The sequence below is a fragment of the Epinephelus moara genome, chromosome 9 (genome assembly GCF_006386435.1).
Source record: "Epinephelus moara isolate mb chromosome 9, YSFRI_EMoa_1.0, whole genome shotgun sequence".
Classification (NCBI taxonomy): Eukaryota; Metazoa; Chordata; class Actinopteri; order Perciformes; family Serranidae; genus Epinephelus; species Epinephelus moara.
In genome coordinates this window covers 21,037,023-21,063,666 of record NC_065514.1, presented here as the reverse complement: position 1 = coordinate 21,063,666, position 26,644 = coordinate 21,037,023, and the positions used below count along the sequence as shown (strand labels likewise).

At 40.6% G+C, this 26,644-nt stretch overlaps 1 protein-coding gene across 1 annotated transcript; it reads left to right on the top strand.

The window, feature by feature from the left end:
- The first annotated feature begins 1,895 nt into the window (after positions 1-1,895).
- Positions 1,896-25,996, top strand: arvcfa (ARVCF delta catenin family member a). Its single transcript, XM_050053198.1, has 16 exons — positions 1,896-1,967; positions 6,349-6,525; positions 9,211-9,827; positions 12,633-13,111; positions 13,198-13,381; positions 13,471-13,588; positions 14,800-14,968; positions 16,008-16,025; positions 16,170-16,241; positions 18,107-18,234; positions 19,115-19,265; positions 19,355-19,547; positions 22,045-22,156; positions 22,592-22,679; positions 25,350-25,426; positions 25,650-25,996. The coding sequence occupies exons 1-16, from the start codon at positions 1,947-1,949 to the stop codon at positions 25,740-25,742; spliced, it is 2,697 nt and encodes an 898-aa protein (XP_049909155.1). The 5' UTR covers positions 1,896-1,946; the 3' UTR covers positions 25,743-25,996.
- The last annotated feature ends 648 nt before the right edge of the window (positions 25,997-26,644 follow it).

Sequence of the window (26,644 nt, the reverse complement as noted above, 5' to 3'; positions counted from 1 at the left end):
CTAGTGAAAAAAACATCCTTTACCAGAATATCAAGCAGCTAAAAAAAACACTGAGCATTATGAGGCTGCTCTAGTGTCTGTCAGTGACCTAAAACCATTAAGACACTTAATGTTGGTATTTTATATTTGATGGAACTTTGAGTGCGGAGATTGAGCAGTGGGAGAGCAGCAAATGGCAGTAACCATTTTTGGAATAAATGGATTCATGTTCACATGTCAGTAAATCTCTCTAATGTTAAAACATGCTGTTGCTATGATTTAACTATGGGAGGATTTTTATTTTAAATCAAAGGAGCTGTCTCAAATGTTAGCTCTTGACTTTGAGGCAGCTTTTTAACTGATTTACTGATGAAACGAATCACTTTATCTTTTGATGTCTGAGACAAAGAATTAAAGTGTTGCTTCACCGGAGTCTGTTGCTGCTTAGCGCTGATGTCTGTATTCTGAATTATACAATCAAGGAGGTATCGTAAAATGAAAAGGATCACCAACAAGGGATTACATAAAATGAAAATGAGAAGAGGCTGTCTGAGCCAATGACACAGGGCTTAAAAATGCAAAGGTGTTAGCTTCAGAAATGACAAACTGCAGTCTATTAGCAACGTTTAGACAAACACAGATGAAAGAAATACCGCAGAGACCAATGAGGATTTCTAAATGCTCTGGGATCAATGATATTGAGGGGTGCTCTTAAATCAATAAGAAAGCCTGCTGGGAGAAAGCACTGGTCTGTGGATAATAGCAGGTCTTTTTTTTTTTAAACTTGAATTATTGCACAGTCTTGGTGCAAGTGGTCTGATGGCAAACTGGAGAATATCCTGGACTGTTTTCTTCTAATCGAAAAGGCAAGGACTTTCATCATGATGTACTGTTTTTTAGTCAAGTGGAACAGTGGATCTTGTCTCAGTTCATCAGCTGTGATTATTACAGACCACTGACCTTAGACTCCTTTAAAAATGATGTAATACCTGCCAGAAAGAGCCAGATGCTCACAACAGAAGACAATGAGGGATTCAAAATGTTACGACATCTAAAAAACAGGTGGAGCATTTACCTATCAGTCCCCTGTTTGCATGAATCCCTCTGTAGTTTTATTTCTGTGCTTGTACCAAATGACAATGCATTGAGGAGGTGGTGTATGAAGACTCGTGGGCAGACAGGGATGGGTGGTGGAAAAAAGATTTCTTTGGTACAGTTTGCAGAACTGGTTCAGCTTGGACTGGTTCTCTCTGCCTGGTGCTGCAGACAGTGTTTAAGCACCTTCCCATCCCTCGCCCTTTATTATGCTGCACATGGGTGACATAGGACCGAACTAGTGCGGGCTGCTCCAGCTGCATCTGCTTGTGAGCCCACAGGGAATGGTGCGCGTGTGTGCTCGCATGCGTGTGTGCATGTGTGTACCCTTCCTGCGCACCAAGGCTGCCAGAAAATATGGGTAGAGCGCAGGGATTGCAGGACTCTGCACTTACCTAAGCCATTCACAGGCTCAGCATCACACAGTTGATTCAGCACCTTGCTAATAGCGCACACATTAACTGCAGCACAGATCAGAGGAGGAGTGCAGTAATGAGAGAGAGCCCGGCGTTTATTGCTTCTCAGTGTGTCTGTGTGTGTGTGTGTGTGGGGGGGGGCGTCTGTGTTGAGCAAATGTGTGCATGGTGCGTCTAGTGTGTGTTTGTGAGAGAAAGAGAAATAGAGGCAGAGAGAGTGAGAGAGAGAGAGAGAGAGAGAGAGAGAGAGGGAGGGAGAGAGAGAGAAGGAGGGAGGGAGAGAAAGCGGACGTGTGTTAGTGAGAGCTGCGAGGAAGGATGGCTGCTCATGTTTGAACTGCCTCAAATGCTCAAAGGGAGAGTCAAGGCAAAAATTCAGCAGAGGCAGAGAAACAGACGTCTCACTGGGGGACGCATCTTGTTCATCATTTGTGGGGAAGAAGAGAAGATTTGGCAATGCCTGCTGAAGTGAAAGAGGTAAGTGTGTGGTGGAATGGCTCTATTTGCTCTGTACCCTCCCTCTTTTTTTTTTTGCCCATCAGTTTTTTTTTTCTTCCTGCAGAGAACTGTAGCCCTCCACAGCTTTGCATTCTGCCTCTGTCATGATGAATGAAGGAGGCATCAGTCGCTTCACCTCCTTGCCTCACGCTGCTGCTCGATGCAGTCTCCTTGTGTGCATGGGGACATGATGCTAACATCTTCATCAAGTGTGTGTGCGTGCATGCGCATGGCTATGCATGTGTGCAAATGCATAGGCAAGCTTATAGGGGGGGGGTAATGTTTGATTGCATTAAGAGGGGAGGTTGTCCCTCCAGGGGGGAAATGCTGCACACACTCTGGTAAGTGTATTGCCATGATGTATCAGAGAGACATTAAATCTGACCATGCAGTATTTAACTATTTGAGGATCAGGGGGGGTGAAGAGAGGCTCCAAATGGAAACTTTGAGAATGAATATCCTTCCCGTCTTTTTTCTGGGCTGTCATTTTCAATCAGTATTCTCTCAAAATAGACCTGCCTGCTTGGATTATGACTAAACATGAAGTATTGCATAATGGACAATTGTGTTTCTGCAGGAAACAAGTCTTATTAAAGAAGACTCTTTTTCATGCATGGGTCATTACAGTGCCATTTTGATTCACAATGTACACTGACACATTCTGTATACTTACAGCAACGAATATGAGCATCACTGATTCAACAGATAGCGGAGGGCAGATGAGTTGTGACAAAGTTGTGACTAATGTCTTCTGACATCAGTGGGCTGATGTCATGTTTTATTATCCACTGGGAGTATTACTCTCTCAATCCCACAGTTTGATAAAGACAAACTGCCTGCTAAAGCTGATTTATTCCAAGTTTGATCACTACAAAATGACTTCGCCCATCTTGTTCAATTGCAATCGAGAGTGCCCATTTCTCAAATCATCCTTTCCTTCTGTAATGGATTTGTGACAAGTTTGAATCATGGCTTGTGCCTGTTGTGCCCTTGAGCTGGTCACCAAAATCTGAACTCACTCAGTATTAGATCAGACTCTGTGTCTCCCAAAATAATACCCTGGCTGCAGCTGGCCTCAATACTGAGAGTTGACGGGAACAAGATGCTAATCATGTCATTCTGTCTCCTGCATCGCTGCACCTAACGTCTATATACCATACTTTGTTTTCTTTTTTCTTTCCTCAGCTGAAGTCAGATTCAGAATCGTCATCTCGACCTATTTGGCTCTGTGAGCACACTTAGTTAGTGATGGTGCAGTGAGTTATTTAAATGAGCTTTGACTCACAGCGGCCTGGCCTTCCCTGGAGCTTGAATCAGACGGGGACGGCGCACAGGCCCCTGTCCAGCCTATTATCGTCCTCCAAATCCTTAATCAAGCTGTCTGTAGAGGACAGTGGTACCCCCGTCTGTATGTTGGCCTGGCGTTCATTTTAGTGCTGCCTAACAATAACCAATCAACCTCCCCCAGAGGTGTCCAAGCCAGGATCATCTCCCCTGTGTGACCCTTTCATCTCCTCGTTCCTCTGACACATTTTGTGCATGGATATGAGGGGCTCTTGTGTTTGGTGAGGTGTTTGAAAAGCGAATCAAGCCCTCTTCCTCCACATTCAGTCAGCTGTTCACTGCAGCCTGATTTAATGCGGTGGAGTTGAGTTCTCAGCACTTGTTCAGTTTAATGCCGCAGCCTCAGAAAGAAGAGAGTTTGGGGAAATTTAACAGCTTATTGTTTTTTTTTATGTCAGTGCGTCGCTCAGCCTGGTGTGTCTGTGCCATTGTGCGATAGATATCAGGTAGGATTATATGCAGTTGTGTCACATTTCTTAAAATGAAAATTGATTTAGGGAGTGGAAACGCAAATAGTAAAATGGGTTATAAATGATGCAGTGGAATTGATTTCCTCCACAATAAAATCTTTTAATTATACTCTCTAATGTTTTGATGGGTTGTTTGCGTCATTGCTTGTCCTGGATTTTAGAGAAATTCAGCTGCTGTAATCAGAAGGCCCTTGAGACTGGGGGGGAAAAAAAGGTGTATCAGATAATCGGATATTGATTGAGATCATTAGAGCAGCGAGGCGAATTTTTGTAGACATGCCGAAATGAACGTGAAGTTTGTTAGAAAATCAGCATAAAATGTGTTTACAGTCAAATACTGCCTCCAGTTCTTTCTCAGACCAAGATGCTGAATAATTAATCCACTCTGCTTGATGAAACCCATTTTGTTGAAAAGAAAAAGATCATTTACGTTCTACTCGAAATAAACAAGTGGAAATTACAGAAATATCCACATGTTGTACTAAAACAGGAGCTGGGTTTTTGAAATCAGGTCTCACACCAAATAACTTAAATGACAATAACTTAATGTTCACATCCAGCCCTGTTACAATCCTGCTTCATTCTGTCAAGGGGCATGTTTTATACTTACATAACACAATGGGGAAAGTCAGCATCTGGGTCAGCATAGAGGGACAGTTACACTTAAAAACACATTTTACTCTCACCTGTTGTGCTCCCGGTGTGAGTTGCAGAGTGTTCGAGATATCAACCTTGGAGATGTCTGCCTTCTCTTGAATGTAATGGAAGTAGACGGCACTCAGCTTGTGGTGCTCAAAGCACCAAGAAATACATTTGAAAAACTCAACAGCAATGTCTCTTTCCAGAAATCATGTCCTGGGTACTCAAGATAATCCACAGACCTTGTTGTGAGCAGTTTCACACAGGAGCTATTTTCTTTGTCCTGAACTATACCCGCCAACTGTTTCACCGGGAAGAGAGATGTATGCATCTACTGCTAGCTCACCACTGCTAGCACCAGTGAGCTAGCTAGTGTCACAGCTCAGCTGAGGCGGGCACCATTAATGTTTACATCTCGCATTGTCATGACCATGAGTAGATTTGTTCATGAGTAGATGCACACTTCCTTCTGCACAGTGATACAGTTGGCAGGTGTAGAAACAATAGTTCCCACATTAAACTGCTCACAACAGGGTCTGTGGATTATCTTGAATAACTGAGTCAGGGAATCTGGAAAGTGACATTTCTGCTCAGTTTTTCAAATGTATTTTTTGGCACTTTGAGCTCCACCAGCTGAGTGCCATCTAGTTCCATTATATTTGAGAGAAGGCAGACATCTCTGCGGTTGATATCGCCAATACTTTGCAACTCATGCCAAAACAATCTAGACTGATAAATAGCACTACAGGAAAGAGGAAAAATATGTATTTTTGATTTTAGATTGAGCTGTCCCTTTAAGCATAAAATTTGTAGATGAAATAGCCAGTTTTTGCCAGTAAATAAAAGGTCTGCTCTTTGATATTTAAACAGTTTTTTGCCAGTACTGATACAGATAACAATACAGATATTGTTTGTATTGTTTCATTTCATGTGTGATGCTCCCACCAGTCGAGTTGACCTACTAAACTGTTACTGAGGAGCTCGCTGCAGATGCATGCTTCTGAAAAACACTGCTTTACCCTGTCCTGATTTATTACCAAACACTACACTGTTTGTGTTCCCTCACCCTCCTTTTTTTGTTACACAGCAGTCTGATCTCTGAAAGCCTCCCTGTCTGTCAGTATTTGTACACATCAAAAGAAGTAATTCGGTTCCCTGAAGTCATTACAGGAGTTTTAACAACTAACTTTATCAATTTAAAATTGGCTAGTGGCAAATTCAAACAGGAGTTGAACCTGAAAGTTCAGGAATTGCCTATTATGGTTAAAATAATGAATGAACACTCCAGTGCACATGTAATTAACGGACCAATCATGCATGCATTCACCAAAGGATTCTGATACATCAGGAATAATTTCTCACTTGTTATACTAATAGCACACTTTAAAGCAATGGCATATTGTGCATCCTAGTCTGCACACAAGGATATGACATTGGAGAAACCCTGGAGCCACTTAATTAAATAAGTGGTAAATGGCATCTCACATCTTTATTATATCTGTCCGTATGGGCACATTGCTCAATTAGATTACAGCTCACCAAATAGCTTAAACAGGGAGAAAATGTCTCAGATTTTCCAGACATATATTAGTCTAATTCATAAATAAGTATGCATATTGGCATTTTTCAGTGTCAAATCAACAGATCATGTTTCAAATTATACAAATTATATGGTAATGGAGTGGAAATGAGCTGTGCACTCAACACTGACTCTGCTCACATTCCTTTATCAAATACAGCTCCCTTATTATGTGAAGACAGCCTTAATGGCATGGTGTGCTGTCATAGCGTTGTCTACCCTGTAATCATTTCCCAGTTTGTGTATAATGTATACATAACCTACATAATTCACACAAATGATGCTGGTCAGTGACAGCGCCTTACTTATTCCTGTCTGCGTGCTTTAGGAGCAGAGTTCAGAGGGGCCTCCTCCACTATCTTTGTCCCAGGAGGCTAAAGAGGCAACTCTGGATAATCCATCCGCCACTGACGAACTGGACACGCCCACCTCCATCGCCTCTGTGATGACCTCGACCAATGAGAGCTCCACAGAGACGGACACCCCGCAGCAGACAGACACTGAGGTGCATGACTTTATGTTTGGTCACACTTTGTCACCACCTACTGACTCCCTACGGTTTGTTAGAATCCAGTCTTTCATCGATTGGCAAAGTCCACAGAGTCAAATAAGTTTAAAGGCCATAAAAGAAAACTTTTGCTATGATAATAAATCATTTTTTAAACATGTGGACATATAACTAAATTTGCCGTGTTTTTTCCTATGGTGTCTTAAGAATGAGAAAACAGGAAAAGTGAGGAGTTACAAATTAAAAAGAGCTAGTAAAAGACACATCTGGGAATATATGATTTAGTTTTACATCTGATTTAATGTCAGATAATACATTTCACAAATACTTTTCACTTTTTTTCAGTTATTTGAATTTTATTTATTAATTGATTTATACTTGAATCATCAGCGTTTAACAACGTTTGTTTTTCTCCATAGATCATTTTGAAACTCTTCCTGTTAATTACCAACTTTTTAATCATTATTTTTTTTATCCATCAAACCAGAATGTGCTTTAAGTCATATAGAAATTAATCTTTAGAAACAGATTTTGCATATGTGGGCAACGGAACAAAATTTTGGTGTCTGGAGTGTTCTGCTTTTGGTTTGTAGTTGGTTTGGAGTCCAAGTAGTATTGACCAGTCACATTTGAGCAGCAAGTAATCAGTCCGTTATGAGACTCTATTGGCCGAAATGCAACCTTGGAACCCAGCAGCTAACATCTGAATTTATATGAGCTTTTTATAGATGTATCTGCATTCATATTCAGGTATCTGTTTATGGAAATTAGAAATGACTGGTGCACAGAAGAGGAAGATACTGGATCTGCCAAAATACTGTCCCTCACCCCCAGATGCTTATTGTTGTCAGAGTGATAGTTAATGGGTTATGAGATAGTAAAACAATTTATGCATGTATAAGGAAATTTTCCAAAAAATTGCAACAGACACACACACACAAACATTGTTAATACTATGGGAGCATTCATAGTAAATAGTAAACTGGTAGACTGTGCTTGTATAACGCTTTTCTAGTCTTCTAACCACTCAAAGCACTTTTACACTAACGTCACATTCACACATTCACACATTCACACGCTGGTGGCCGAGGCTACCACACAAGGTGCCACCTGCTACTCAGTAACCATTCACATGGTCTCACACACACCGATGGAACGGCCATTGGGAGCAATTTGGGGTTCAGTATCTTGCCCGAGGATACTTTGGCATGTGGACTGGAGGAGCTGGGGATCAAACCGTCGATCGTCCAATTAGTGGATGACCCGCTCTACCTCGGAGCCACAGCTGCCCCAAAGTAGTCAACAGTGAATTGTAATGCATACATTATGCTTTATTACAACCCTCATAAACACACATAATGCTCACTGATACACTATATCAACAGTTATAAATCATTATAGATGTGCCTTACTGTGAAATAATAGTTAACTAGAGGTTGACTGATGGGGCTTATGATACATTATGAATACCTACACTCACCTATAAACACCTCAACATTCAGCTGTAGTTGGGACTCATAGTATGCTGTATTAGTCTATGCAGTATCACAAGTTATCATTGTATCTGTTGAGTAAAGTGAAGTTTATATTGATGCATCTATAATAATGTATGCTTCATCTTAATGTTTCATTGCTGGTGGTAAGTAAAGTGTACATTTTGATGCATTTAGAAAGAATCTATGCTGCATCATAAGTGGATGTTGCCAACCATACACCAGAAGGCTTTGAAAAGACTTTGAAAATACATTTAAAAGACTAAAGTCTGACACCATCTTACATCTGAAGATACTGTGTCAGAGGTGAGAGAGTTTTATTCACAGACTTTATACACAGATTTTGCAAAGACTGGGGGTCACTGTTTGCAAGTGTGCTAGCTTCAAAAAGGAAAAAAAAGTATACAGAATATAGATACATAGAAAGGACACAACATAGAAAGTTTTACCAAACTATACCTTTTCACCTGAGGCAACTTTTGAGTCTGGTCTCCTAAAATCTCTGTGTGAAACCATCCATTGCAGGTTCTGTAAGTTCACTTCAACAAACAGCGCTATAACAGTTATTCTGACAAGCAGAGAAAAAAACGCCCTCTGGGGCAATGATACCATGAAATTTAATGCAATTAGGTTCTATTTCATTGAGTTGCTGCATATTTACATGTTTTTGTGCTTCAAATGACAACTTTTGCTCACACTCTGCTCGGGAAGAGTTAAAACCAAATTCAGTTTGCTAAACCAGACAATTAAATTTCCTGCAATTTACCCAGCTTCTAAACAGTGGCTGGACCTCAAGTTGTTTCATCAGAGTCCAATCTAAACTCATTTTCAACAAGGGGAATTCATTATTGTTTGGCAGCGAAGAAGAATTCATTATTTACTGGTGGCTCAAAAAGCCAGGGAAGTGCTGAAATGATGATGATTGATCATCACAATGAGAAATGAGCTGGGGTGGGCTGTACAGTTTAAATGATGAATAAACACACACCGTGGGTAACAAAAACATGTTTGGTCTATTCCAAGTAAATGAAGACCAAGCAGTTTCTGCTCTGACTGTAAACACACCAATTTGGTGGAATTTATTCGAAGAGGAAACCTGAGACCTTTCAGACAAATGGGATTTTAAGGACGAACAGATTCTGATTAGATTTTTGTAGAGATAATAGTTGTGGTGCATTAATCCTTGTAGGAGTCCAAGGCCGTGGAACAAGAGGGCGAACAGGCCCCCAGTGAGTCCCAAGACTCCTCAGAGATGCAGCAGGAGAACTTACAGACACCAGACACACCTGATCTCCCATCGACTCCAGAGGTTCAAGAAAACACTCCTATTGAGCAACCTGTTCCTGAAGCAAATGTTGAACCAACTGAGTCTGTAACACCGACCACACCGACCATCAGCGCCACCACAGCACCCCCACAACCTCCGGCGGTGGTGCAGTCTGAGGAGCCTCAGCCAGTGAACCCAGACAGGCAGAGCAGAGTGTACACCCTCCCTGACACCTACAGAGGCATTGGGGGTGACTTATGTGCGGGGTATGGAAGCCTGTCCCGCGCCACCCTCCACAGCTACTGGCCTGCCAAAAACTTCCAGCCCGGGGCTCACTACACTTTACCGTTCCTAAGGGACAGCTACGCTCCAGCAGGCCTCAGCAGCCAGACAGAGGATGATGGCATCAGCGAACGGGGAGAAAACCCTTCCGACATGAAGACTGACTACCCAGCTGCCAGTTACCCAACACTCGGGGGAATACACCAGTTCAGGCCAATCACCACCATGGAGCTCCTCAGGGAGCCCTCGAGAACCAGGTAAGAGGACGGTACATTAGATCAAACGTATCGATCCCACAGGGGAGACTGTGTAAATAGGTTTCAAGTGTGTTTCCATGGTACCAAGCTGTGGGGTCAAATATAGATCAGTCTCTCCTTGTATTTAGCCACTTTGAAAGGGCCATGGGAAAATGAATCGGTAAAATGTTTGTTTTGCTTCGTTATTCAGTCACTAAAGTACGATAAAAACTTTATTTAAGATCAATCTCATTAAACTTTTTGTGGTTAGAAAAAGACAAGACAGGAAAGGATACTCTGTCTGTGTCACTGAAATATCAATAAGGTCCCTGATAATGAGATCACCTTTAACAAAGGCCACTAAAAAGCCAATTCACCTTTGACATTAACAGTAAGAATAACCTAATGACAGTACAGTTTTGTTTTTATAACAGGAAAACACTGTGATTACAGATATGTGGACAGTAAATGTGGCCAAATGCCTTGACACCAAGCTAAGTTAGCTCTATGGTCAACCTGGTGTCAGTCCCATCTAGTAAAATACCAACGCTTGGTCAGTGGCCCTTGGTGCCAGATACTGACACACAGAGGTGCCCTTTAGCCATGGTATGAGACGTACCAGTTGGTGGCATTTTTTTGATGCTCCCAGCAACTTTTGTAGTATAAAATGCAAGAAAGTCCATGTGGAAGTGAAGGTAGATGGGTCAAACAAACTCCGGACTTTCACCCAGGAAAACATTTTTTTGTTCTCCATGTCAAACCAGCAGCAATGTGGTGTGTTGGTATGTGTAGCATACTACGCTAGTGACGTATGTCATGTGACATTATATTAGGTTAATAACAAAGTTATTTTAAGCCAAACTATGAAGTTTTTTTTCTAAACCTAACCACCTATTTTTGTTGCCTAAACATAGCTCTTTAAGACCATTATAGTCCAGACCGCGGATATTCGGTTCATAATCTGAGATGGGAACAGAGATTCAGAGGTCTGGCACCAGGCAAGTGAAATAAGAAAAATTTAAAGAAGGTGAGAGAGTGCATGTGTAGTGGTACTGCCACAGTACAGTAGTAACAGTGTACAAATCAACACTCACAGAGGACCTGCTGTGAAAATTATATATCAAACTTTGAAGCAGCAGACACCCAGTAGTCGCCTCTATCTCGGCCCTGCGAGTCAGCCTGGACAATAGAAAGACATATGGACAGCAATTAAGTAGCAGCTGGTATCAATCAGGAATGGCAGCAGGCTGCAAAGTCGATAAATAAGGAGGTTTCACCTGTTATTGCCTGCCAGAAGCTTTTCCTTATCCCATATAAAGTGACAGAGCTGCTCACAAAAGATACAAGCGACTCACTCATGCTGTTAAACTCCCTGAAGCCCAGTCTATTAGACTGAGAGCCATTAAACCTGTTGAATTTACAGTAAAATGAATAATATGACACTTTGGGAAATTTATTCACTGTCTTGCTGATAATTAGATGAAGTGATTGATATCACACTCATATTTGTTTGTTAAAGCTACATCCTGTGAGCTTAGCTTAGTTCAGCATTAAGACTAGAAGCAGAGGGAAACAGTTAACTTGGCTCTGTCTAAAGGTAACAGAAAATATTGTCATTGTGAGGAGACACCAGGATGCCACTATCCTGCCAAGAAATAGTGCAGCATATATCACCGGGTAACACCACAGCATGATGCTTTTACAGTTCAGTTTTTGTATGGGATAAAAAATCAAGATATAACATGTCAATTAGTGAGCTTTAGAAATGCTGATACAGTAGGTGTTTTTTTGTGTGCAAGGTCCCCTCCTGTGTTAGTTTTAGACTTTCAGGGACAGTGTGTCAATCCCTTTTTTAAAATGAACCTCAATTTTTACAGTAAATGTGCAGTTTCTGCTGGTTAAATGCATACAGAACATACAGTACAAAATAAACTTAGAATGTAGGTTAAAAAACATTTGTTTTAAGGTTTACTTCCTTAGGTTTAGGCACCAAAAGACTGCAGCTATGGCTTAGAAAAAAAAAGGTTTATCTCAAGATAAGTAAGTTTGTTACTAACGTCACTTCCTGTCATGTGACATACTAGCACACTGTGTTGTTATTAAAATTGGATTGACTTTCACACAGGGCACAAACAGCCAGGACCTAGGTCAAAGTCCAGTGTTTGTTTGACCCATTCACATCCACTCCCACCTGCCCTATGCAGACTTTCTTGTTCTTTATAGCACAGCTGCCCCCAGCATCAAGAAATGCTGGACCCATCACCTCTGTGTGTCAGTGTCTGACGCCAATGGGCCCTGACCAAGCGTTTGAAGAAGTTCATGGAGGCCAGCAGTAATCATGTTCATCCTAAATACAAGAAAAGCTAACCACATTTTATTTTGAAACAAAACATTCACCACTTATCAAATCAACAACAATAAAACCCAATTGTATTTATTGTTGCTGTAGTAAAATGTAGCCTATGTCATAATGAAAACCCCCTCCTTTGAAAATGGGCAAAAAAAGAACTGCAGATGGTCTGCCACATGACCAGGCATGTGTTAATATGAGTAAAGCAGATTTAAGGAGGGTCCATTCATGGGACCTTTTCAGGGGCCCAGCCATTTCTGTGGGCAAGCCTATCTTTAGGTTAGCTAATTAGCTGCTGGCTGTTGTGTACAGAGAGTACTATCAATCTTTTCTAATTCTCAACAAGAGAGCATATTATTATATTTCTCAAAATGTTGATTAGCACTCATAAAATAATCCAAATCTTAAAATTCAAGATTGATGGTTGCACTTTTTTTTGGTCCTGATCCCAACACGCATTGTCTCTGTCTCTTCAGAGGTGGCTACGATGACGCCTTCATGGCCCAGCTGGAGGGGAACCTAAATCCTTTCTTCCAGGCCATGTGCCGAGCGCAGACCCTTCAGTTCCCCCACAAACGCAGCAGCATGGTCAGCCTGGACAGCATCCGCAGAGACCCGCGCTGGAGAGACCCCAACCTTCATGAGGTGATCTCTATGCTCAGCCACCCAATGGACCCAGTCAAGTCCAACGCTGCTGCCTATCTGCAGCACCTGTGTTACGAGAATGACCGCATCAAGCAGGAAGTGCGGCAGCTCAATGGGGTGCCGATCTTGGTGGAATTATTGGACCACCCTAAAGCTGAGGTCCATCGCAAGGCCTGTGGCGCTTTGCGCAACATATCCTATGGAAAAGACCACAATAACAAAATGGCTATCAAGAACTGTGACGGCATTCAAGCTTTAGTGAGACTAATGAGGAAGTCTAGCAGCATGGAGGTCAAAGAGTTAGTCACAGGTACAGCTCAGTTCCTCATTCTCCCTGGAGCTATATCCTGCAACCTCTACTTTGCCTCTACAGATTTTGTTTTCCTTCCTTTGCAGGCACTTTGTGGAACCTCTCCTCACATGAGCCGCTGAAGATGATGGTAATCAACAGTGGGCTTCAGACGCTGACTGATGAGGTCATCATCCCACACTCAGGCTGGAGGAGAGACACAACCGACCCCTCCAAACTGCTGAGTGCTGAGTGGACAACAGTCTTCAAAAACACCTCTGGATGTCTGAGGTACCCTTTAATTCTGTCATGGAACAAATGACAACAGCTACTAGAAGCTGGAGCTTCTTGCGGCTTTGTTAACAGAGTTGTTTCTGCAGGAACGTCAGCTCGGATGGGGCGGAGGCTCGACAGAGGTTGAGGGAGTGTGAGGGGCTGGTGGACGCGCTCCTTCATGCCCTCCAGTCAGCTGTCACCAACAAGGACACTGACAATAAGGTCGCTTGAGTCATCACACTGACTTGAATTTAGAGACTTCAGAAAAAATGTTGCAAAAGAAGATTATAACAAAACTAGCACCCTGGTACATTTAGGCAAAATAATCAAAATTACTGTTTAATGACTATTAGTCATTTTGGTTATCAAATGCTGTGTTGTAGAAGAGAATTTTTAGTCAAGTGAACCATTTTCCTGAAATAGTCAGTTACTATCCATTATGTATCCAGTTGAATCCACTGAGACTTCTCTCTCACATTTCACTGATTCAGCATCGAATTTAGGTTTATAGCTTGTAAACAACTGTATTTGATTCAGACATTTAAAAGAAAAACTCCAGGAGATTTCAACCTGGACCCTATTTTCCCATGTTTTTTGTCTTTTTTCTTTTTAATTGGTCCAGTATTGAGAGAGAATAATCCCTACTGATCAATGAAACATTTTTCTCCACCATTCACTTCATCCAGTCTGTTTGTTATCGTGTGTAACCAAGTCTCATTCAAGGAAAAGTCTTGTTCAGAAATCTTTTGAGAGGTGACTTGTTGCAGGAAGATAATAATAATATGGAAATGTTAGTGAGAGTTGGAGAGAGGAGTGCCGGAAAGTGTTATCTTAAAGATTTTCATTGTCATGGTTGAGTATTTAGCAGACTTTGAACACTGTGGAAAAGGTAGTGAGATTTCAGAACAAGACTTGGTTACACACAGTAACAAACAGATTGGATTAAGGGACAGGTAAAGAAAAACATTTCATTTTTTCTGTAGGGATTCTTCCCGTAATGTTATCAGACACTTATAATAACAATCTGAGCCTGTGAGTGGCAAAAACAAGCACTTTTAGTGGGCGTAAATTGACAGTAAGAACATGAGCGAAGTGGTTACATTGCAGCCTGTTTAGCTGCTGTTGACTGCAGTGATCTCCCTCAGTAATGGATCATTTTCACAAACTGTGTCTCCATTAGCTACTTAGACACAAAAACATGGGAAAATACAGAAGTTTCCCTTTAATGCATGACTCCAAAACAATCAAAGTATGGATAAGGTTTCTTCAAAGTCTGTAACATTTCCTCAGAATTTCATTTTTGATAGGAAAAATCATCCTTATATTTTATTCTGAAAGGGAATTAGTAAGTATAAACACCCATATGACTCCTGCTGCACAGCTTTCTGTACAGCATCTTTGATTGAAATCTTCTGTTGTTGCTCTCCATTCAGTCGGTGGAGAACTGCGTGTGCATCCTGCGAAACCTGTCCTATCATGTCCACAAAGAGATACCGGGAGCCGAGCGATTTCAGGAGCCTCATGTCAATCACCTGATGAGATCAGTGGGGCACCAGAAGAAGAAGAATGAGCCTGACTGTTTTGGCGGGAAAAGACCCAAAGGTTGGTAGGCTGTCATTCGTGATGACAGTCATTATTATATTATTTCAATATAGGTTGCAATATGATTTTATCAACTATCATTCCATTTCTCAGGTTGATTTTTTGCTCATTGACAAAACAGAACCCACTCATGAGGACATTTACTGTAACAATTAACACCCCAAATTAAGACTTTAATAGGCTCTATTTGAGTTTCGAGTCTGATAGGGACTTAAAAAAAGCAGTTTCCAAAGCACAAACGACTAATAGAGATGCACTTATGTCTGATTGTACACGCGCTGAGTCATTTTTAGAAGGTTTTACTGTTTATTTTATGATCTTATACTTTTTCTTCCGTCTTCCTCTCCTCCCATCACACTCCACATGCATCTTTTAGTTTTCAATAGTTTCTGTGTTCTGTTTACGCTCAACAGCGTCTCTCTGTAAATCAACCATGTTCTCCATTTGAAAATTTTCATTTACTTTCAGCATGTCTTGGCTTCGAGCTTAGGTTTCACATTTCTTGCCCTTTTTTATGCCAATGAGAGCCTGAATATTTCATAACCCTGCACATGCAGGATCTGATGATATATTTTGCCCTGCAGGAGGAGTGCCAGGTTCCAAAATTGAAAAAGCTTGTTTATACTGAGTTACATCAGTTATGTGATTTTAACACCATGCAAGGGATGTACATAACAAGCAAGACGGTTTTTAAAACTGTGAGAAACATTTGGTAGTGATGCATAATGGATACTGTGTAAGTAACAATTTGAGTAACAGCTGATATACAGTAACTAATTGGCTGCAGCAATCCGAGCTGCAGGATGCAGCTTGATGGAGAAACAACAGGGTTAGATGTGTGATTATGATAAATGTGATTTAAAGTTTTATAGCTTTTCACCACTGCTAGGCTTTCAGCTAAATTGACAAATGCCTCTGTGAGCCAAACATCAATGTGATACTGTCAGTCCCCCCCCAGTGTCTCACCACATTGAGGCTCTGTGTTTTTTGCATAATCTAATCTTTGACATTGTTCTTCTTCTCCCTTCATATTCATCAGAGGAGTGGTTCAATCAAGGTCAGTCTGCTCGTTACTCACGAATATTTCCATGGCAGCAATATTGTGATTCAATACCACATTAAATTTGCTGACATTCTCCATCTGTGTATTGATATAATGAAAACTGGTGTTTGTGTGCATGTATGTGTCTGTGATGTACAGGTTGGAAAAATGGATTAATGGACAGAAAATACGGTACATTGGATTTACCAAAACGTACAGAACAAATGAAAGGTATATACTTGATAAAAAAATGTAATCACCCTCACATAAAACATTGCATTCTAAATTTAACACACTTACTGATTGCGGTAACACAGTGACATTTGGAAATACATTAGGCTTATTACTAATACATTAAAGTAGATAGCTTATGCATCATATATCATTATCATACGTCACTAAGGTTAAGAATCAGTACCTGCTTTCTGTGTTATGCTATTTGCTTTGTATGCATGACACTGGCATGGCCTGAAAGAGAATTCATTTAAATTCAAAGCCACACTGCAGCACCTGCACCACTTGAGGAGAGTTTCATTACTAAAACAAAATGACCCTCCGACTGAAAGACATTTTTATCTGGCAACATCTAGAGGAGGAACATTTCCTCTGGCAGGCACCAGAATTTACTCAAGATGCTGCCTGACACTGATATATCTTTATTTGCACGCGCTAAACTGTCTTTAGCTTTTGTGTAGCTGTGTGGCTGTTTTTAGTCATGAATGCATTCTGTATATAGAAACTACGAGATTGTTTTTTCCCCACAATAGTACTGTAGTGCGGAATCCTGTATATATGGATCATGGCTGCTGTTTGAACAGAGATCAAAGCTGAGCTCATGCCTCCCACACTCCAGCCAGTGAATGCAAATCAGTATGACAAGCATGTTACGGTCCCGGGTCAGCTTTATACTACTTGTCAGTGATCCAGCAGCCTCCACTGCGTCAGTACAAAAATAAAAACCTCTGCAGGACTCTGACAGAGTTGTAGTTTGCTTTTTTGTACTGTCCAGTATACCTAGTGACCTAAACTAATCTAGGTAAAGTGTGAAACAATGTTTATATGATAATAACACCATCATTTAAAGGGACAGTTCACCCTAAAATCAAAAATACATACTTTTCCTCTTACCTGTAGAGCTGTTTATCAATTTATATTGTTTGGGTATGAGTTGCTGAGTGTTGGAGATGTCGGCCGTAGCAATATCTGCCATCTCTGGAACATAATGGAACTAGATGGCACTCGGCTCAGGAGGTAGAGTGGGTCATTCACTAATCGGAAGATCGGTGGTTCTATCCCTGGCTCCTTCAGTCCACATGTTGTAGTATCCTTGGGCAAGATACTAAACCTCAAATAGCTCCTGATGATTGCGTTGACTGGTTGAAAACTGAGTCACAGGTGGCACCTTGTATTGTAGCCTCGGCCACCAGTGTGTGAATAGGGGAATGTGACAAGTGGTTTAAAAAAATGGAGTTTGAGTAGTTGAGTCCAATACATTTGAAAAACTCAACAGCAATGTCTCTTTCAAGAAATTATGACCCTGTTACTCAAGATAATCCACAGACCAGTTTCATGTTGGAACTATTTTCTCTCTACTGAACTACACCTGCCAACTGTATCACCACGCAAAGGGAGCATGCATCTACCGCTAGCTCACCTAGCACCACTGAGGTAGCTAACATTACAGCTCAGCCGAGGAGGACACCATTAATGTTTACATCTTGTACTGTCTCAAGCACAAGCCTCTCGTCCATGAGTAGATGCACATATCCTTCCGCGCAGTGACACAGTTGGTGGGTGTAGTTTGTTAGAAAGAAAATAGTTCCTACATGAAACAGCTCACAGCAAGGTCTGTGAATTATCTTGAGTAACCAGGTCATGATTTCTGTACAGAGGCATTGCTGTTTTTCAAATGTATTTTTTTGTGCTTTTGAGTGCCATCTAGTTCCATTACATTTGAGAGAAGGCAGATACAGAAAAATATGTACTTTTATTTCGGTGGTGAACCGTCCCTTTATGTATTTAGCCACTGTTGGTCATGCAGGCACTTTTCCACTGCTTGAATATCATCCCTGACTTTCTCTGCTTTTCTGTTAAAGGTTTGGAGCTGCTGTACCAGCCTGAGGTGGTGAGGCTCTACCTCTCTCTTCTCACCTGCAGTCACAACCACAATACCCTGGAGGCAGCTGCAGGGGCACTGCAGAACCTCGCTGCGGGACACTGGGCTGTGAGTGGATGGAACAGTTGCTATTTTTTCACACACTCAGATGTGGAGTATATCCCAAACATAAAAAGGTCTCTTCATAGGACTGGGAATTGGAACATTAAACTTTAAGTCAATGCAGTTACTACGGGACATTTTGGTTGGCCCAGTCTATATCCAAGTGAGATTGCTATAGCTGCTGTCATAGTGTCCTGGTGTCCTTATACATTGTCTATGGAGCACATCCAAGATTTGCCTCTTGATGACATCATCACTATCACTCTCTTTACTGTTCAGTTTAAGGAGACGCTTAAAATGAACCATGAATAAATAACATAAATCGGTTTATTTTGGAGGTGTATTTACCATCTAAGTCAGATCACAATGTGCAGGGTCAACAAGACATCCTCCTCAGGCTCGTAAATGCCCAAAGAAGCTTTTTTTGGCTGGATGGGTTTTGTTTCTGAGGCTGCGTCAATGTGCAACTGTGCAGAAGGGGGAAAATGTGGGGTTGATCATCTTTATCCAACTGGACTCTCCACATTGACTTTGTCACTAGCCCGTATGATCAAAAATCACTTTTACTGCTATGTACTCCAAGTGGATCCATAGGCATGTCAAATAATGTGCTTTGCCAAGACGTACTGCGCCATGAATGTCACTATAATTTAACACAAACGCAGAGGCCGTGCTCAGATTAAAGTCCTTAGATTGTGTGATCAAGTTGTATCATACACAGGAGAGCAGTTGTGAGAGCAGGACTTAGTTCTTACTCATGGTATTTTTACAGTGTACTTGTGGAGATATGAGTTGTTTGTAAGGGTGGAGAAATGGATGGGTGTAAAGGAGGGGATACTCCCAAACATCAGTCAGCTGTTATATATTCCTGGATTTGTTCTTGCAGTGGTCCAGCTACATCCGGGCCACAGTGAGAAAAGAGAAAGGGCTGCCCATTCTGGTGGAGCTGCTGCGTTCAGATGTGGACAAAGTGGTGCGAGCTGTGGCGATTGCTCTCCGCAACCTGGCGATGGACAGGAGGAATAAAGACCTAATAGGTACAGGGCAGGCTTGTGACTTTCATCTGCATACACATGGCTCTACACCTGCACACTAACTGTGGGTTGTTGTTTCTCTGTCATTATAGGGAGCTATGCTTTGAGGGACCTGGTCGGTAATCTGCCATGTGGGCAGCAGCACCCAGCGAAGAATCTTGAGGGAGATACCGTGGTGTCTATTCTGAATACCATCCATGAGATCATCACAGATAGCCCAGAGAACGCCCGAGCGCTCATACAGGGTCATGCTGTGCAGAAACTGGTGGCCATCAACAAGTCAAGGTACTTTAATGCAGGAGTTTTGATTTCAAAGGTGCCTTTATATTTTTACACAGAACCAAATAACGCAGCATCATGCAGCTCCGGTGTGTGATTTTAGACAGTGCACCGGCATTACCGAAGCAAAAGAGGCATGAAGGGTGTGACACATCACAAAATAGCACTGGCTTCTAGTGTAGAGGTTCCCAAGTGGTCCAGCCAGGGGGTCCAGATTTCTCCTTAGTCAATAGTTCAGTGCCCACACAGTTTAATACATTCTGTGTCATACTTGCATTTGGCCATGTCCTCGAGCTAGTTTACTGTCTTTGTTAAGTAGCTGTCCGCCTGTCACTCACTCTTAAGCAGGAAACAGCACTTCAAAATAAAAGCACTGCGCTGGAAAGTCACTGTACTTCAAAATAAAGTGTGTTTTTTACAAACTTGACATGTTGGTGAGTCACTTGCGGTCGATTTAGAATGGACCCATGACCCACTTTTGGACTGTGACCCACCAGGTGGGAACCACTGCTCTAGTGTGACATTAATATATGCGTCAGCAGCATTTTAGAAACAATACAATGACATGACAATAACAATAACAATCATTTACCATCTCTGTTCTATGGCGGCTAATCTCAATCTCTGCTTGGAGGTTAAGGAGCTCCCAGACCTCATTGTTTCCCCAGTGTGTGGACATTTTCAGCTGCTGATGGTCTTCTTTGAGTTAGCTGCTAACTGCTATGAGCTGCTTTTTAATCTCCCGCTGTGGGACACACGTACAACATGTTGTAGAAACCTCATGTGCCACTCATGATCTCATCCTGGCAGCTGTCCCTTTTACATAGATGTTGTGACAGCGCTGTTATTACCTCAGTAGAACAAAACACAGTCATGTCTTTCCATAGTTTTGATATGTACCCTTCATGAAATGGATGGTTGTTACAAAAATATTTTGTATGGCAAGTTCAGCAAAAAGTGATGACATTGATCAATATAATTGACTAATCCCATTGGCAAACAGAGTGAATAAAAACCACTCTGAAGATTCCTACTTAATCACATGTAATTTTTCACCTATCGCTTGGATTTACTTCATATTTGCACTAATAGTGCACTGATATCTGCTCTATACCTCAAAGCAATATGAATAAATTAAAAGATAAATAAACAAATGGATGAATAATAAATAAAAATATATATATTTAATAGAAATAAAGCCTAGGGGCTTTTAAAAACGAAGTTGCTGTAGGCAGAAATTTCACATTTACACCCAGACCCTTTTAAAAGAAAGTTACTTTAATGGAAGGTAATGATGGTATGTTGGTACAGTTCAGGCCAACACACTGATAAAGCCACTTTACAAACAAACAAACAAACAAACAAACAAACAAACAAACAGTACAGGTGGTGCTATAAAGCAATATGTGTAGAGTGAAGAGTAAAATGCAAAGTATTTAAAAAGAAAGTGTTTATTTTAATCTCTTTTATACCTTTGAAGAAATATCAAAAATATAAATTTTAATCCCATTCAACCCTGTGGAGCTCAAGGGTTTTACAAATGTATCTTTTCTTACAGTTTCTAAAGGTATACTATGCAGGATTGTCAGTTACTGCTTGTAAGCACGCTCGCCACCACTGAAGGTGAAAGTAAAAGCCAACCCCAGATTCAGTCGTGTTTGGCATTCACCTCGCTCTATTTGCGTTTTCTCTTGGATGCCTTCTGCGTACGGTCTGGCACCTGGTTGCTACCTTTTTATAAAGCCCCGACCTCACCTGGATGCTGTGGGAGTGTGTGCACATAAACAACTTGAACACAGAAAATAGGTAAAAAATAAGAAAATAGAGGCAGAGGGCAGAGTCTCCGCAGAAAAATACACCGTCACACTCTTCTAGTGGGTCATAAGTGATGACTGAGAGGGATTGCTTTTGTGTACGTCTATATATTGTTTAATTTAAAGAAAATCCTGCATAGTATGTCTTTAAATTAGACACTCCAGGCTCCACTATAATTGATACTGTTACCACTTTTAAAGATTTTACACAGATTTTTTCTAGTTATTCTCAATTCCATACTCGCCTCTCTTTGTGTAATTTCTTACAACTTATAAACACCATTCTACAGTCCACACCTTTTTTTTTTTGGATAGATCCAATACTGCCCTCTGAAACAGTGCAAGCGACATGTCCCCTATGTCCCCCCATAAATTACACCCCTACTTTAATGTCTTTAAATTAGATTTTAAACTTCCTACCTCTATACAAAATCTAGATATATACTGCATTCTAAACTAAGCAATAAAAAGCAAAACTGATTAAGTAATAATGATACAGCTTGCTAAACAGAAATCCTACAACTGCTTAATATCTGTTTATACTTCAGACGCAGCCTCAGTGCATCAGCTCATGATATAATAAGCACCATATCCCAGGGCAATCAGAAATGCATTTTAATCATCAGGACAGTTTTGTCTCAGAGCTGTCCCCTGTTGTTTACCACAGTGTCTAATTGATTTATTGTCAGCCAATCTGCACGGGAGACTAAGGCAGCTTCCCATGTGCTCCAGACAATATGGGCCTACAAGGACCTGCGAAACACCCTGAACAAGGCCGGCTGGAACAAGAGCCACTTCAAGGTATTTGTTACTATTACTCAGATGTGGCATGATGACTATACAAAGCTCTTTATAGCTGGTGATGTAAGTAGAGAAATAACACAGTGTCAAATATGGATAGGGGAAAACAAACATTCTGTGTTTTGTCAGATAAAAAGAAAAGTGCAAACAATACTATTTGGGCATGATCTGAACCCAGAAAATCCTGTGCACAGTTGGCTGTAGGCCACTGAGCACTGGGACACAAGATGCTCATTATGAAAGATGTAAAAGGGATCAATACATTTAAGCTGTTACATCCAAAACATGATGAAAAATAAAAGGTGTGTCACTGCCCAAGTAATTCAGTGCTTCTAATCAAACCAATGTAATACCCTTTTATGAAATTAGGACAACAGGAAAACATCAGATTCTGGTTGTCATCCAGTAATGTAATCCCTTTTTTGTCCTTCGAAGCCAACAACCACTGGAGTGACTAAAAAATCCAAGAGTGGGAAGCAAGGCAGCGATGACATCACCTTGCCTCTCATGGACAAAAACCAAGGTCAGCAAATCACTGCATGCGTTCCCCTCCACAAAATGTTATTAAACCATCATCTAAATGAGAAAAGTGTCCTCTAGCTCATGGAGCAAAATCTGCTTTTTAACATAGTGTGGTTCTTGTCATGTCAGGGACACAGAAATGGGCATTTGCAGTCCCAGACCATATTCTTCTGAAACATAGCCTTAAACCAATGATGTGCTGCCAAGGTTATCAGTGCAGAGACTTGGCTTATTAGCCTGAACAGGCTCTCCCAGAGGCAGGGCAGGCTCACGCATCACCAGTCACATTTCATTTGAACGCTGTTCCAAAAGGGCACCCGCTTTCCCACATCAAGAGCGACCTCTAGCTTTCCACCAAAACAGGGATTTCCTGTTAATGCCTCATTATGTTTTATGAACTTAACTTAAACACCCTTTGAAATATACATTTTGGGGGAAAGGTCTAAACTACTTTCAGTTAATTATGTTATTGCATTTGCCTTTTTCTCTCACTGGTGTTTCAGGCTAAATGAATAGCTTCTCCAGTGTGATGCTGCCCTGCTCTGTGATGACTGGCCCGGCCCTGTTACATAAAATTACTGTTGGTGTAGGCCGGATATGAGCTCCTGTGGACAGAAATAAAAAAAATAGCACATTTTTCATTTGGTGCTTGTTGTTAAATGGTCAAATAGATCTAATTTACTCAGTGCAGACTAAAATTGAGCCACATTTATTGACTGAAAAGTTTTGCCAAATTCTGATTTAAAGCCATGTAACCTACAGACAGGTTGTTGCTCTACATTTATAAGCTGTAAATTCAAAATTATATATATATTTTAGGCACAGTTAACCAAATAGAACTGCTGAAGTCCTCAAAGGTGCTATCTTTTATTTTGTGCGCACAAGTTAATTGACCTGTTCCCAAGTTATTATCTTGTTCCCACAAGTTAGTTGACTTGAATACACAAAAATAAAAAATATCACCTCTCTGGACTTTAGGGGCTACACCAAATTTTAATAACTTTACACATAGAGATAAGCCACATAGCATCCAGCTACACTAGCTTACTGGTATGGGTGACGTTAGCATTAACATTAGCCTGGCTAATTTCTTAAAATAAAATATCCTTTATCAAAACTAAAAGAAGGCATAATGGTGGAGCTGTTTCCACAGTAATATATTTACTAGCCAATATGCTGCTTTGTGACTCATCTACTTCATTGAGATGATAAATCATAACAGGGAACTTGCAATGTTTGGTTGAAAATTAGCATTTGGTTATTGCAATGTTAACCACCCCCAAATGCCCATTTGAATATCAATTAGTCCCACTCACCGTGTGTTACCTTGAATTCATGATGAAACTTTGTTTTTCTCACACGCCTCCACAGTGAATGGAGAATCCAAAAGAGGCGGACATTTTTCATGAATTGAAGTAATCAACGTTCGCATTTAACAACAGTAAAACTATATCAAAGTATCTATTTACAAACTCTCACACGGCTTGTGCAGTGTAATATAAGTCTTATTTATCCAGTCGGATGCTCAGTACTTCCCATACAAATGCAGTTTTCGACTAAAAACGCTAAGTACAAACCCTTGGTACGCTCAGGGTGCACTACTCCTACATGTAAATGTTTTATATTGTAATGTTTTAGTTAAAAATGCATGCATTTGAGAAGCACTGAGTCTACGACTGGGTAAATGAGACTTGGATTATACCTCACAATATGTGAGAGTTTGTAAATGAATGTTTTGATATGGTTTGCTCTTGTTAAAGGCAGACCCAGTTTACTTAAGTCATTAAGGGTGCTTGCCTTTTTTGGATTCTCCGTTCACCATGGAGGCATGCAAGAACAACAAAGTTTTCTTCACAAATTCAAGATAACACACAGTGAGGAACTGATATACATGGTCATTTTGTGGGTGAGGTATTCCTTTAACTAGCTAACTGACCAGTTCTGAACAGTGGCGTAAGGTGCACACTATTACGCACATATTGTCTTGTCACATAATCAGAGACTTGACATTGGCTAACATCAACATACATATTACCCAGCAATCATCACTGCATACCTGCATATGACAAAAAATACCAAATAAATTAAGAAATGAAGATGTTATTAATGTAATTTAACAATTTTAATTATTGATTTATAGTTATGGAATAAGCATAATTTTGTTGTAGACGCTACTGACTGTTGTACAAAAGAAAAATAAACATGTGATGGGTTTACCTTTCTCAAGAGCATATATAGCAAATGGCACTGTTTTTAATTCAGTGACAGTTCGTCTTTGAACACAAGCATATTTTCAAGGTGGTAATCACTCAACACATTGTGGGAGGGCCCACTCTCTATGGGCCCCCCACCTCATGGGCCCCAGTGCAACCACACTGCCTGCACTGTCTATATTTACGCCCCGTTTTCTGAATCTCTCTGTGGCAAAACATACTTTAATTTCATAGAGGAACCCTGTAGTTCTTTATTGAACCATTTTAATGAGAGAAATTTCAAGAGTATATAATTTAATTCTGAAATGACTGAACTCACAGATAGCAAACGCAGGCTATTATTACAGGCTGACACAGGTTTCCAAAACTGATTTACAGCTGTTATCGATTTTTCTCTTTCTGTATTTCCAAGACTCGTCTTTGCAACACCTTCTCCATGATTCTAATTTATCCTACAGATGTATATTCCAGCTTAGAGCCAAATGATAGAGTTGGAGATGGAAAAGGGCCTGTTGTGGAAAGAGACACCCTCCAGGTAATCTGCTGTTTGAATGTAATAAATTTCTTTATATTTTTTTACATTGTGCTCACAGACTTCATTACCTGTCCCTAGTATGGAGAAGCAGAGATTGTAAATGTTGTTTTACAGGATCTTGTTAAAAAAAAGGATTGCTTTCCAGTGACTTGCATTTGTAACTGTCAGTGTTTTCCCTGCAAACTGACACTAACACCGTCTGTTTGCATATTTCTTTACCTAGGCGATAAGTGAGAGAAAACACTTCATCAGAGCTGGCAGGCCTGCAGTGGGCCTCATGGATAACAAACCTCCACCACTGGACTCCTGGGTGTAAACATGACAACGCAGCCAGCCAAACATGGTTAAATCCTGTAGAGACACTCTCCACTGGTGAAATATGGATTTGTGCCATTTGCTCATTCTTGTACAGACAGAGAAAACACATTCAATTAAAAATAACTTCCTTTGTTTACAGGAAAAAAATGTGCCAAACATTTACATGTATTTATTATGGAGATTCTTTGGCAGATGATTTAATAGATTTTGTCATTTAGGATGATATGCTGTATGTCTGAAACTCACAAAGAATTATGTATGACATCTGAAATAGCCTAAATATGCAAACTGTGGTGAATCATGACTCCAAAGAATATATGACATGTACAATTTGAATTTTACTGCTACACAAGTACGAGATAATTTATAATACTTCTAGTTTGTCAAGCTTAAGGCTTAAAGTGACACGTGGATCTGTTGTTGTCCATCCCCATGGGTTCTGGGCTGAGAAGATTCTCATATGAAATAATTTTAAAAACATTTTTTGGTCTGTGTTTGAGATAATTAGGATTAGGGCTATTGTCGGCCTAGTCATCAAAAACATCCAAATGATTTGGAATTCAGTTTATTCTTGACAAAAACCTGCCATCACACTAGACTGTGCGGTCATTAGTAAACCCTCTCTATTCCATTTGTTTCACGATAGGCAAAATGGGATTGTAAATGTGTAACAAAGGACTGTTAATATTCTAAATGAAGGTATTTATATTGTAATATTTATTGTAATACCCATGTTATTAATTAAAGGTTATTGATGTGCATTAGCTAATACCGGTAAGTGATCCTACATTCTATACAACTCTGCTTTGCAGTGGTCCTTTTTGCATTGCGATGTTGAATGAAAAATGAAAATAAATGATGTGCATAATTTCTCATTTTTATATGTATTCTCTTTTTGTA

Coding starts and splice junctions, on each gene's coding strand:
- arvcfa (XM_050053198.1), top strand. CDS start 1,947: ATGCCTGCTGAAGTGAAAGAG. Junction 19,266..19,354: donor GAGGAATAAAGACCTAATAG/GTACAGGGCAGG, acceptor CTGTCATTATAG/GGAGCTATGCTTTGAGGGAC. Junction 19,548..22,044: donor GTGGCCATCAACAAGTCAAG/GTACTTTAATGC, acceptor ATTTATTGTCAG/CCAATCTGCACGGGAGACTA.